The sequence below is a fragment of the Vidua macroura genome, chromosome 5, assembly GCF_024509145.1.
Source record: "Vidua macroura isolate BioBank_ID:100142 chromosome 5, ASM2450914v1, whole genome shotgun sequence".
Classification (NCBI taxonomy): domain Eukaryota; kingdom Metazoa; phylum Chordata; class Aves; order Passeriformes; family Viduidae; genus Vidua; species Vidua macroura.
In genome coordinates, this window is record NC_071575.1 from 58,792,726 (window position 1) to 58,806,095 (window position 13,370).

At 43.7% G+C, this 13,370-nt stretch overlaps 1 protein-coding gene across 2 annotated transcripts in view; it reads right to left on the reverse strand.

The window, feature by feature from the left end:
* Positions 1-13,370, reverse strand: part of LOC128807898 (sucrase-isomaltase, intestinal-like) — a 59,087-nt gene that overhangs the window by 29,601 nt on the left and 16,116 nt on the right. For both annotated transcript variants that reach the window (XM_053978591.1, XM_053978592.1), the window contains exons 8-9: positions 5,146-5,271; positions 4,044-4,175 (exon numbers count right to left, since the gene is read on the reverse strand). In XM_053978591.1, coding sequence (XP_053834566.1) covers positions 4,044-4,175; positions 5,146-5,271 — 258 coding nt within the window. The remainder of the gene's footprint in view (positions 1-4,043; positions 4,176-5,145; positions 5,272-13,370) is intronic.

Below are 13,370 nucleotides of genomic sequence, written 5' to 3' on the forward strand. Positions count from 1 at the left end.
GAAGAAGTCAGCTTAATTAGCTACTCCTAATGCAAACTTATGGTTTCCTTCAGCTGAAAGGTTGTTCCAGAGCATAAATCTAATACATTATGCAGGTTTAGTATTGCGCTAAAGAAAACAAAACCTCTCCATGCCTGCAAGGGTTGTCTGTGGGGAAGAAGTTTCATGCCTGTTGAATCTTCACTCATCTTTTTAGCATTTTGGGGAAGAAGTGCCAAGCATCCTCAACTCCAGCTGACTGCCTAAAGACCTGTGAGCACCCAGTACATACCCAGACTGATGCACTTCCACCCACGGCCCCACCCCAAACATAATTTTGACGCACATCCATAAAAACTCATCTCTGGAAATTTTTGGCTCTACAGCTCACACAATTGGATTAAATATATCGAGCATTATTTTGAATCATGAGCATGTTGCTTTTGACTTCAAAGTATTTTGTCACTTATGTCATTCCTAGCTGTTTCTATTTTTAGAAACTTAATAGACAGTATACAAGGTCTTTCATTAAATATCCCCTTTAGTAAAAATGTTTATAATTTTTCAATGTACTCATTGTTACTTTAGAATTTCTTTGTTTCTAAAGAATATATTTGTTCTGACATAGCTGAAACATGCACAATTATTTAGTGCAATGATGATGACCAGGTACTGACATGAAAAGTCACAATTTCCACTAAATAGAGGTGGCCTCTGAAAGAGATTAAGAGAGATAAGGGCTGCACTTAAGAGGCTCCAGTAATGGAGCCAAACTACTTTCAAGGTGACCATAGTCACAGAGGACTCTCAGCACTGGGTACAAGCATGAGGAGCAGACCTCCTGCTGGTGTGGCACCAGCAAACACAGTGATGGTGACACAACCGAGTTCAGGGTCCCATCCTCAGGCAGGTTGCCAGTGTCAGTACAGCTGGCTGTCAGGACCTGTGCTTTGCTTGTGACCAAAATGATCTGAGATAAGACAGATGGAACCCATTCCCCAAATCCATTTACTAGAGGTTTTCCATGACACTAACTGGCTGCAGTCAGAGCCCATTTCCTGAAATCATCATGAGGGAGGCAACAATCTGCTATACCCATTATACCCATTACTGCCACTATCCAAAGGGAATCTAAATAGCAAATTGTTTTTTCAGTATCCAACTGGATTACACGTGCCTTGATTGCACTCACTGTCACTTGGGAATGAAACCCTTCACACTGCTCCAGCTCCCAACTCAACTGAGGGGAATACTTTACATCACTAAAGAATGCTGACAGATTTTGACAGATATCAGCAACTATAATAAAGTGAAAATAGAAAACTTCAGTACCAGTGCAACCTATACTTCTCATTAACTTTTAAACAATGAAGGACAGACTGGCTCAGCTTTTGCTCTGTTTTCACTAGCTTGGCTAAAGAACTAGAGCAGAAGACAGGCCTTGGTTACAGGTTAGTGGAAGGATGAAAGAAAGGCTTCCTATCTGGATTCCCATTAGCTCGTTGCATGAATTAAGAGTTACTATGTTCCTTGCATCTGTCTAACAGCTGAATTTATACAGCAACACCTCCCTGCACTGCTGCAGAATGTGCCATCTGAAAAACTGAAAGGGCTTTAAAAATGTTGTTGAAGTTAAACTCTTAAGGAAGAAGATCATGTAGCTCACCCACTAAACCACGACTGCTTGCCTGTAGCTTCATATCCAGTAGCAAGTGCAAAACAACTGGAGACCTCCCAGCAGTGATGAAAAAGAGACGACTATCATGTATTTACTGAAAGGCAAGAGTGCATAGGAAGAGCTACCCCAAACTCCTGGTATTTTGCTCCTATATTAATGCTTTGCAAACTATTTTGAGATAAACCAATAAATAGGCATGTGGTATTTAATGTTACAGCTCTAAGAGATTAGATCATTTTTAGAGCAGTATTGAGGTTACAGAGAACCTAAACTGCCTAACAGTTGGAAATCAGTCCTGACAGCACATGTGCTCACTATTGCTCAGTTATTTACTATGATGCATCCATTTAATTTGGGTCTATTTTTGTCTTAAAGTTTCTCTCCATCAAAGTGACTTAGTAATCTGTTACTGTTTAAACACTGCACCTTGAACCTTCACTGATGAAAACTGATTTCACTGCTGCACCCCCAAGCTTCTCAGAATGGAACCTTCAGGGGAAGGCATCTTTAGGAACAAATGGCTAGCAAGCAGCATTCACTGTATGCATACTGCTGTTTCCATTATCAATATGTAATTGATCACTTAGCCTGCGTGGTTTTGCTTGAGAGTCCTAGTAGTAAATGGAATAACAGTACACCAAAGCAAAGATCAGGCAAATAATAAAAGGTATGTTTAAAGGAACTATCAGAAAACTCCCAATTGAAAAGAAAACACTGATATAGCTATCTGTGGTGCTGACTAATCCATCATCCTCAGTCATATTTTAAATTTCACAACAAACTGTGAGAAAAAAATAAGGACAGGAGGGAGGCACTTCTGCCTTAATCTATCTATTTAACAAGATAATGTGATTTTTAGATGAGAAAACTGCAGTACCTCTTACTTATTTTGACTCCAGATACACCAGCACAAGTGAAAGAGCAATTGTACCACAATTCAGGACTCTGCTGTTCAGTCTCTCTCTCCACAAGCCTTTGACAGGACCCCCAGGGCAAGAAGAGGAACATGGCCCTTATTTTAAAAGGACTGGTTTGACTTAGGGTCCAAATATTAGTGACCTGTCCATCATGATTCAGTTGGATTAACTGAATCCTGGTCTCCTTAAAAGCATCAGCCATCAATATAATTGTAGGTAAATGTGTTTGTTTAGCTTAGCAGAGAAAGGCTGAGGGAGAATACACTTACTAGAATTAGTGTATCAAGAAAGAAAATAGAAGGGTGAGAGACTGGCAGTTGGAGGTAAGGACAAACAGGTAGTACCCATATGAAAGAAGTACCCAAATGAAAGATATAAACTCACCATTTAGGTAGAAAACAGATTACAAATCTACAGTTACAGCAAAAAGTCCTGAGAGGAGCCCTGTGGGATTGTCTCCTCCTTACCCTGTGCCTGCGGGTCAGCTCAGCCTGAGCCACGCCTGATCCGTCTCTTGGGCCTGTTCACAGCACCCAGCTGGGGAGGGACCCTGGCCTCAGCAGCTGTCTGTTGCTCAGCTCACCTTGCAGACAGGCCGCTTTACCCTAATGTTTGCCTTGAATTTGTCCTGCTGCAATTTAAAATGCTTTTCCTCTTATCCTGCCCCCAGTGGTTATGAACAAACTGCAGCCTGCTCTGTGGAGTGCAGCCCTCCTACTGCTAAGCTGCTGGGGGACCCTGGAGAGAAAGATCTTGTGAATTTATCAATGGATTTTATTTAATTTCCTAATTTACTTTCATCTTTACTTAAATTTCTGTTAAATTGGTCTCTGGTTTCCTTGCCACCATTGGTGTTCACTTAGCTATTGTGACAGAGTCATATTGGCACAAGGACATGTACAGAGAAGTGATGGAGATAAATAGCAAATTTTGCTGGAAAAAAATACTGGGGAAGATGGAAAACTCCAATTTTCACTTGTATCCAAATTAATTCATTTGGCCATACACCAATTTTGATTAGAGGTTTAACATATGTTTCCACAAATTTGCATACAAGTAATCATCTCTCACATTGACTTAGATAAAAAATAAATACAAGGAAACATAAATTATAGTTAGTACTTTCCAGAGTGATTAGGAATAGATGTTTTCCCACTATTCAGCTATTTTTGTATCTGTATTAAGTTTATTTGTTCATTTCAGGGAAAGAATTGCATGAAAGCAATCCTATGTCAATTCAGAGGCAAAATTTCTTATAACTGAGTGGGAAAAAGTGACAGAGAATTAATGTTTTGGAATAGAGATGATACTGGTACAGACATATTAAATAAAGACAACACTTTTAAAAAATAAATCTGTGAGAAATTGTTCTTCAGCTCTTCTCAACATATGAGAAAATGGAAAACCTACTACATTAGTATACATGTGTTAGCGCCTAGGTACTGCTATGAAGACAATCGTTAATTTACCAGAATCACAACATTGTGCTTTCCATTCTTCTTCAGCTCCTTCATGAACTCCGGCAGACCAGCAAAATTCACTTTATCATAGGTAAAGTCCAGGCGACGTTCCATGTAGTCAATATCATAATGTTGGACATCCTAAACATTTTTAAAGTAAAAAATTACATTAATATTTCATCCAGCTCTGGAGTTCTCAGACAGAGAAGACATGGATCTGTTGGAGCAAGTCTAGAGGAGGGCTACAAAAGTGATCAGAGGGGCTGGAGCACCTCTGCTATGAGGACAGGCTGAGAGAGTTAGGGCTGTTCAGCCTGGAGAAGGGAAGGCTCCAGGGAGAACTTACTGAAGCCTTTAAATACCTAAAGGGGGCTTATAAGAAATTGGAGTCAGACGTTTTTTGTAGGGTCTGTAGCAATAGGACAAGGGGTAAAGTAAAGGAGAGTAGATTCAGACTAGATATAAGGAAGGAATTTTTTACAATGAGGTGGTTGCACAGGTAGATGGCGAATGCCCCATCCCTAGAAACTTTCAAGATTAAGTTGGATGGGACTCTGAGCAACCTGATTTAGTTGAAGATGCTCTTGCTCATTTCAGGGGGGTTGGATTAGATGGCCTTTAATGGTCTCTTCCAATTCCAACTATTCTGTGATTCTATGACTGAAGTATTTGATACGGAAATCAGAATGTATGCAACGGTATTTCTAAAAGGCAACTAACATATGCAATGAAACCTGAGACGGTAATTGCAATCCTAGCAGTGGACTACAAGAAAATGTAAAAGTCCTAGTTTAACAACTATTTTGCAGTGATCTGCATCAGAGGTTTGTTTTTCATTATTTGTTTTTAAAATGCTAGTACCTCATACTGCAAATCCACACCAAAATCACCTGTTAAGCAGCCAAGAACAGCATTTAAACATCATGTTCACAGCCCACTTTAAATGTTCTTTTAAGCATTATGAAGATATTACATGCAATCCCACTGCATAAGATTATGAAAGTCCTTTTATCCTACAATTCTCTTTGTAAGATAATTATTTTCCCACCATTATAATTGTACTCACTTCAGAGTGTAAGATTAGCACACACAGCGAACGATTCATACTTACGTATGGGATGTCATAGTGCTTCATGCGATCCACAGTTGCCTTTAAAACGTCAAGTCTGTTATAGCCCCAGCGGGAGAGCTGGAATCCCAGAGACCAGTAGGCTGGCATGTGTGGGCGTCCAATGGCCTGCAGCAGGAATGAGGAATACAGAAACACAAGGGGTGAGAGGAAAAGAAGTTATTCTGAAACACCAGGAGAGGCTTCCAGATCATTTAAGGCACAAAGACCAGGGCACAGACATCACACCCCCATTAAATACCCATTCCTTTCTCCAAGTGGCTCTTGGCACAGCATGCTCGGCACTTCTCTGGTGGATCCTTGCCCTTCACAGAGACTCCAACAACACCAGCACTGAGCATCACTTCTAAGAACACCTCAGTGGAAACACGGTGTAAAAAAGCCAGGCTAATGTTAAATGTGGTCTCAGTCTCTGCACAGCAGCATGTACCCTCACTGACAGGGCACATGCCAGCAGAAATCCAGTGTGGATCCTCATGCCACCTGATCCATGACAAGTCCACAAACCCCTTGGTCAACAGAAGGCAAATCTCCAAGAACACACAGCAACATAAGCTTTGTAAACTTCTCTTGCCACATCCAGCTGAACTAACTTATCAAGAGTCTGATCTTCATTTGAACTCTCTGAAATTTTAATCATATTTACACACCAATCTGATGAAACTCAGTTACTTTTGGCTGACTACTGTTATTGCTGGCCCACAGCCTTGTGCTGCCAGGCACTGACAACCCTCTTCAAGGCCAGAGTTACTGTTTGATCCAAAAAATTCTCAACCGAAACACAAGGTAATGAGTTAAATATGATTGTATAAATATTTGATTTCCACTGTCTGAATGTAATCCATCTGTAAATGGCATGAGGAAACTCAATTGAGAGTAAGCAAGGGAGGGAAGCAAGGTGTCCTGCTCTGCTTCCCCCGGTGAGAGCTGCTGTGGTAACCTGGGATGAGCAGTGGGCAATTACGATGTGTCTGTTCTACAAATAAGCTGAAGTCTGGCTTTGTCTCATTAGTACACACCAGTGTTTTCTGGGGTTCATCTTCTGAAATCCTTATTTTAGTTAAATCCAATGAAGCTAACCTTTGATTTTTATTTCTAACACCTTTGCAGGCAATACATGAAAATCTAGTAGCTAGTAAGCACCCATGACTTATTAATCAGCTGCAGCTATTGTCCCCCTTTGGCTAAATAATGGTTCCTCCCTTATTTCCTTGTGGATATCCATAGTTAGGTAATTATCCTGAAAAGTGAAAACCAACAAAACTCACATATTGGCAGCTAAACCCCATCTACTTTAAATAAATAAAACAAGGCACTTCTGGCAGTCTGTATCTATTGCATTGCTAAGCTCTCTGGACATGCACTGCATGAAGGCATACGTTCCTATGGGATTTTCTCTAGGAAGAGTCTGACCTGGGAAAGCAAGGCTGAGCTTGAAATTGCTCTAAAATACATCACATGCTAGAGCATCAGTACATGGATGTACAGAGTGCATCAGACAGAAAGCCACATGGGGGAGAGAGGCGGAGAAAAGCTGAGGATGCTTTTAATGCCCCTGAGCTGGAAAACACAGAGGGTAAATTGCTTCCAAACATGAAATGCTTGGGAACACACATCCAAACATTACAAATTTGGCTACAGTGTTGGCTACTTGTTGGGATGCTGCTGTTTCACATAAGCAGAAACATAAGGAGGCCGTAACGACTGGTGAGGTTAATGCTTTGGGTGTCTCCAGGAGGGACACTCCAGCTGATCAGCACAGCTGTCCCTACACCTGCTACTTGTCCTGTCCCACCAGACTTAACTTTCCTGATCCTCCTCAATACCCACTTCTCCTCCAATTCAGCTGGAGGCTGGAATCTTCAGAAGAAGTGAAGGCAGCTCTCAGCAGTGCCACAGAGGCACTCAGCTTCCACTGCACACTGCTGTGCCCTTGCCAGGGCAGGCTCTGAACAGACAAAGGTGGTGCCTACTATGTAGGGGGAGGCCGATGGGCAGACACATGCCATAACTACCCTGGTGCTATCCCATCTCCTTGCACATGTCATCAGTTTTATTCCAGCATGTCTGGACACATCTGATCAGCGAGACCATCTTTCAAGCTCTGCTGGGGTTTTCTGTGGAGAGCTGAATGGGCTGTGGTGGCTCAGGACAATCTCCCAGACACCTTGTGAGCCAGCAGCAAAGTGTCCAACACAGCATGGCAAGCCTCAGGGCATTGCCTCAGAAGTCTTCTTCTCTGTCACATCCACACTCACCATGTCAAGGAGAAATTCATCTGAGGAGGCAGCAGAGCTTGTTTTAGACCAGCAAAGGCTGCAGGATGAGCTTTGTGAACCCACCATTTTGTGCTCCTAAAGCAGATGCATATTTTGCCCTTGCTTTCTCTACTGGAAACAGAGAATGACCTCTACAAACAAGGTTAAAAAACAGACCAAAACAAAAGAACTCCCTAATGAAATAAATGCTTTGTGCACAGGCTTCTCATCTTGGACAAGAGAAATAGGGAAAACTGGCTGATAAATATTAATCCTGCAGCTCAATGCAGAGCCCTGTGCCCTGGCAGGATGTCTGCATGGCATCTGCTGCCTCTTCTCAAGCAGGCTGGGAAATGGGAAAGGGGGAACCAGCCTGGGCAGAGGCAGTGGAAACTGCTGATCAGCTCTGCTCTGGGTCCTGTGATACCCCAGGTCACTCCTGCCTGGGGAGGACATTGCCAGGAGGACTGACTAATTGTCAGTCTGGGACATTGCCAGTACAATGCATTTCAAGAGTTAGATGGGGATTGGCTTCTTCCCCCATGTCCTATCAAGCATGCAGGTGGAGAGCACTGGGGCTGGAGGTGGAGCTGTGGCCACTGGTGTGTCAGTCAGAGCCCTTCCAAAAGGGCATGTCCCCAGCACTGGGGTTTGCTGGGGTTCACCTGCTCACCCTTATGGGATGGGGCTGTGTCATTCTGGACCACAGAGTGAGACAGTATTTTGTGACAGCATCCCTTGAGGAGTTTTAGATTACAGCTGAACCAACAGAAAAATATCTACCTTGCAAGGAAGATAGTAAGGTTTAAAGCAATTAGTTCTCTAGGTTCACCAGGCTGGTGCATCTATGGTGAGCTTAATTGAAACCAGCAGAATATTTGAAGAGGAAGGATGAAAACAGGGCAGCTGGGAAAACAAATGTTCTTTTTTCTAATTATGCTGTGGACTCTCTCTAATGGATCCCCCTGAAGCTTCCTGATAAAGTAACTGACATATGGTACCCACTCACTGATGGATCAGCAGAGGCAGGAATGTAATTTTGCTAACCTGAAGACTCAAGTTGGATTTGATATATATTTAGGATCTAGTTAATTCATACAGATTGCATTCTGCATACAAATGATCAGAAAGTGCAGCAGCCAGAGAAAGCCTGCTTGGCAAAATTGACTCCCATAGAATCAGAAAAGGTAGATGGGGCATGACAGGGGAACTGAGGGAGGAAAACGTAGAAACAGCAAACATATGTGGTATCCAAAATGAAGGGGAAAACAAAACCCACAAAAATATGGTAATGCAGAAACAGTAAAAAAACAAAGATCTTATTTTCTGTTCCAGAATTCTTCCTGCACTTGCTTCTTAAATAACTCCTGATGTTTAATAAATTAACTGTTAGTTTTTCCATGTTTACATAGCTTAGCATTACATATATTTGTTTTCACTTTTTTTCAGAGCCACCTGAGAGCTGATGTATTGAGGAGGTACCCTGGAAGCACTTTGTGATAAGAAGGAAGTTCAGTGGAAACAAGTATATCTAACAGATAAAATCTGTGTCTAGGGAGCAGGTGATCTGTATTCATTTCCCCTGTGTTTGATTATTGGACAAATACTATTATTAATATGAGCATCAATTATATGTACTAGGTTATAAATTCTATAGAGTAAATCAGGATCTTATTCTGTTAACACTATGACCAAAGACTTTGATGAGAGAGAGAGACAGCTGCAGAGTTATGCCTATATATCACAGAGGCTGGAGAGAGGTACTCTTTCCTGTGCTCACAAAGGAGCTGAGACATCCTACAATGCAGATTGCTAAACTTACATCCTAAGATTGATATTTGCTTCAACTCCCTTTCTTCAAAGGGAGGAAACTATAAAACCCAAGTGGGCCAATGCACTGGATTTAGTGTTTCTGTATGGCTAAATACACAATGGCTAAATTCCACAGGTGCTCCTATGGCCCAAGTATCTGTATTCAGCTTATCTGCTATGACTAAGACAAGCAGCTGAGTGCTGTGGGCACCCAGTCAGTTAGAGGGTAACCTTCACTCAAAGTCTGTTAACAGAAGCTAAGCCTTGATTTAGGAGAGCAAAAGGAAAGGCCCTACAGCTGCTGAACCATAAAGATGCTCACAACCTCAGGAATATAAAAAAATAAGGATTTTCAATGCCAAGGTCTTCAAATCTTGGTTTTTGCTGCACAGAACAATTATCAGCTATTTATTCTATTTATTCCTTCTTGGGGAATTCAGCTCCAAGATTCTCACTGAATCATCTGTGAAAAGATCTATGTACAAGCAGGTTCCCCAGGTTACCTCTCCAATAGGAGAGTGGACTAGAGACCTCTGAGTCCCTTACACCTGTAACTAGCCCACACTTCTGTAAGGAGGAAGCAAACCAGCAATTTTCTCTCCAAACAGAATCGGAAGACTTACAGTATGCTCACTTACAGCTTGTTATTGGATAACTTGTGACAAGATAACAAACTCATGGCCTTTACCCAAGAGCTATTAAATATCTGTTTTTTGAACCCTAACATTCCTGAGTGTCTTGTTATGGAGCTCACACACTACTGCTATGCACTGTTGGTCTGTTCTGAAAGGCCACCGGTGGTCTTGGCAACGCTGGCCTGGTATTAGGTGTGACTGCAGAGCCTCAGCCAGGCTGAGGTCAGTGCTTGAACTCTTTAGCTTGTTGCTGCTTTTTCTCACCCTCCTGCAAATGGAGGTGTTTGCTGTTAAAAGTGAGATTTGTGTTACATAACTGTTCTGCACACCAAACCTCTTCTGCAGTAGGAGAAAAATGTGATCACTGTCATATAGAGAGAGCTGTACAGGACAATCTGAGATGCCTTAGATGTGGCAGGAGTAACACCCCACACAGCTGGGCTCAGGGACAGGAGGGAGCAGAAGAATTGGGCTGGAGGCTTCTCCTTCCCATGGGACCATGCCCAGCACATACCCTATAGCTGCTGCCACTGCTGTAGCACTCTGGTGCCACTGGCAGGATGCATCCTACAGCTCACCTCTGCTCCATACAGCACACACTAGAGGGACAGAGGTACCAGCATCACCCTCTGCTCCCCTCTCACACCTTGCCTCACTCTTGGAGCCCATTTAAAGCAGATTATCCTTGGCCAGACTGGCATCCAGGGCCACCACAGCTTTTGCTGTTACCTGTCCTCACTCCAACGATGCAGAGAGGCTGGTGACTCTGGCAAGGCAGCTGATCACCACACAGAGGGCCAAGAGCTCTGCTCTTGGCATAGCCTGGACCCAGCAGCTCTGGCCAAGAGTCCATGGTCCACCCTGGTGGTGGTGTCAACCTGGAGAGGTGTGTGGGGAAATCTTGTATACTCCAGAGGCCAAATAAAGAGCTTTGTTACAAAGCTGTCCTAACTCACTGGTTTGGAGGGAGCAGAGCTAAGCTCCTAAACCTCTCACAGAAACAAGCATAGCAGGGGCAGAGAGGTGGCTCAGATACTGAAATGGCACTGGAGGCAATGGCACAAAACATTTGAGAAAGGTGACAAAGTGTAAAGCACTTTGCCCTGGAAACAGCTCCCTTGTTCTCACCAGCTGTGCACCCACTGGCACCTGGCCACCCTGCCACACCAGTGGGGACATCCTGGAGAGATAAAATGAGTGGTCCCTGCAAAAAGCAGTGACTGGGCCAGACTTGCTCAGGAGGGAGGCAGGTGCTATTCCACTGAGAAGCTCTGCAGCAGTGCAGCCTGGTCCCACCAGGGGCCCCTGCAGCCAGGAGCTCCCAAAACACCAATTCCCAGAGGAGACCCACGCAAACAGCTCAGAGAGCCGAGCCATGCTGCTGAGCAGTGCCTTGCAGACATCAGTCACGCTTCTCCTTTCTACCCCTTCTCTTTCCCTACAGCATTGTTGCTTTCTCTTTCAACATGACAATGACTGCACAGGGAAAATCCTCTCAGTGTGACAGAAAAGACAATTGAAAAATAAAGTCTTTTCTGTCTCCTTCACCTTCCCACATATCTTGTACATAAAGTCAAATTATTACCCTAGAGACTAATAATATGGTAACTGTAACATTTTTGACCTTGGAATTTCAGGATGTTTACTGAAGAAGTTATTATTTCACATTGAAATTACTAACATGCATTCTTTAAGATTCCCTAGAGAGTTGAGCACAAGCTCAGAGAATACAGAACAGGATTTTTTTGTCCTGGCATGTGACATGTCTCATTAGGAGACGCCCACTGCTCTCCTTTACCTTGTTTTCTTTGCTCCAGCTCCATTTCCAGAGACAGGGGTGGAAAGTGAGCTGCCACTACCCATCAGCTGGAGAGTGAGAACTCTCTCATTTTATTTTCAGATGCTGACCACCTGCTAAGCCACAGAAATGCTGCCTTCAAACACCAGTAAAAGACTTTGAAAAGGAACAGGCGTGGCTCTAATTTCCATCACACTGCGGCACTAACTCCCATGAAATGGGGATCAAAGCTCCAGCCTGGGGGAGAGTTGCTTTCCTTTTTTCCCCCCTTCCCACCCCCCCCCCCCCCCCCCGGCGGTGGTTTTAATACCCATGTGTAAGTTAAAATCCCAGCTTGCTTGCTGCTCTGTGGCACTGGCATCGGAGATAGTGTGCATTGGTTTGGGCTGGGATATAGTTAGTTTTCTTTATAGTAACTGGAATGGGCTGTGTTTTGGATTTGTGCTGAAAATAGTGATGATAATTCAGGAATATATTTGATTTTGCTGAGCAGTGCTTACACAGAGTCAAGGCCTTTGCCCCACACCACTAGTGGGGAGGCTTGGGGGGTACACAAGGAGTTGGGAGGGGACACAGCCAGGACAGCTGAGCCCAACTGACCCGAGGGAGAGTCTGTATTGAATGGCTTCATACTCAGCACATAAATCTGGGGGAAGAGGAAGGGGGAGCTGGATATTCAGAGTGATGACATTTGTCTTTCCCAGTAACAGTCACATGTTCAGCCATTCCCCTGATTCCTGGGGGTGTCTAAACACCCTCCTGCTCCTGTGAACTGGTGAATGAATTCTTTGTTTTGCTTTGCTTGTGTGCACAGTTTTGCTTTACCCATTAAACTGTCTTTATCTCAACCCACGAATTTTCTCACTTTTACCCTTTGGATTCTCTCCCCCACCCCACTACGGGGGCGTGAGCAAGTGGCTGTGTGGGGCTGAGCTGCCAGCTGGGGTTAAACCATGGCAGACAAGGGTGGGGATGATGTGCAGAAGGAGCTGGAAACCTCCAAGAAACAGAGCAGTTGCTCCTGCTCCAGGACATAGGGGAGCACCATCAACCTCTCACCTCTCTGGGAGGTAGCACCTGAACCTCTCTTTGGAAAAGGAAGGTCTAGCAGAGCCCACCACCCCAGAGAAGCTCCAGCCTTCCCAAAACAGCAGCATGAGCAAGTTTTATCCCTTCCTTCACCAAGCCAGAACCCAGAAATACTTTCCATCTGGGCTAAATCCTCTTTTTCCCTGTCTCTAAACCACAATATTTCTGTTCCCATACAGGCACTTTAAAAGAAGGCAAGCATAGGATATGGAGGCTTTAAAAAGCCAAGACAGACAAAATGTTTGCTAAAGATCAGAGCTCAGGCCCCTTTGAGGAGTGTCATGGGGAAAGGCAGAGCATATGCACCTCTCACTGTGAGCTCTGAGTGCCTGGCTCTGGGATGCCCTACCCTGTTCAGCCTTCCAGGTGCAGCCTAATCCTCAGGGTCTGCACAGTGACATGCTTACTGCAGCTTTACTCCACACTCTTTAGGTTTGACACTGATTTCTTTACGTACACAGCTTGCGTCTGAGGTGGCAATTTTCTGTGGAAAGGCCCAGTTGAAGCATCATTTGGTAACCAGGAAAAACATATTATCTGCTACTTTTTTCTGCACAGTCCTCACTAGATAAGAATAGCATGTACACTTCCAAAACAGTCATTTGCATGTGTACT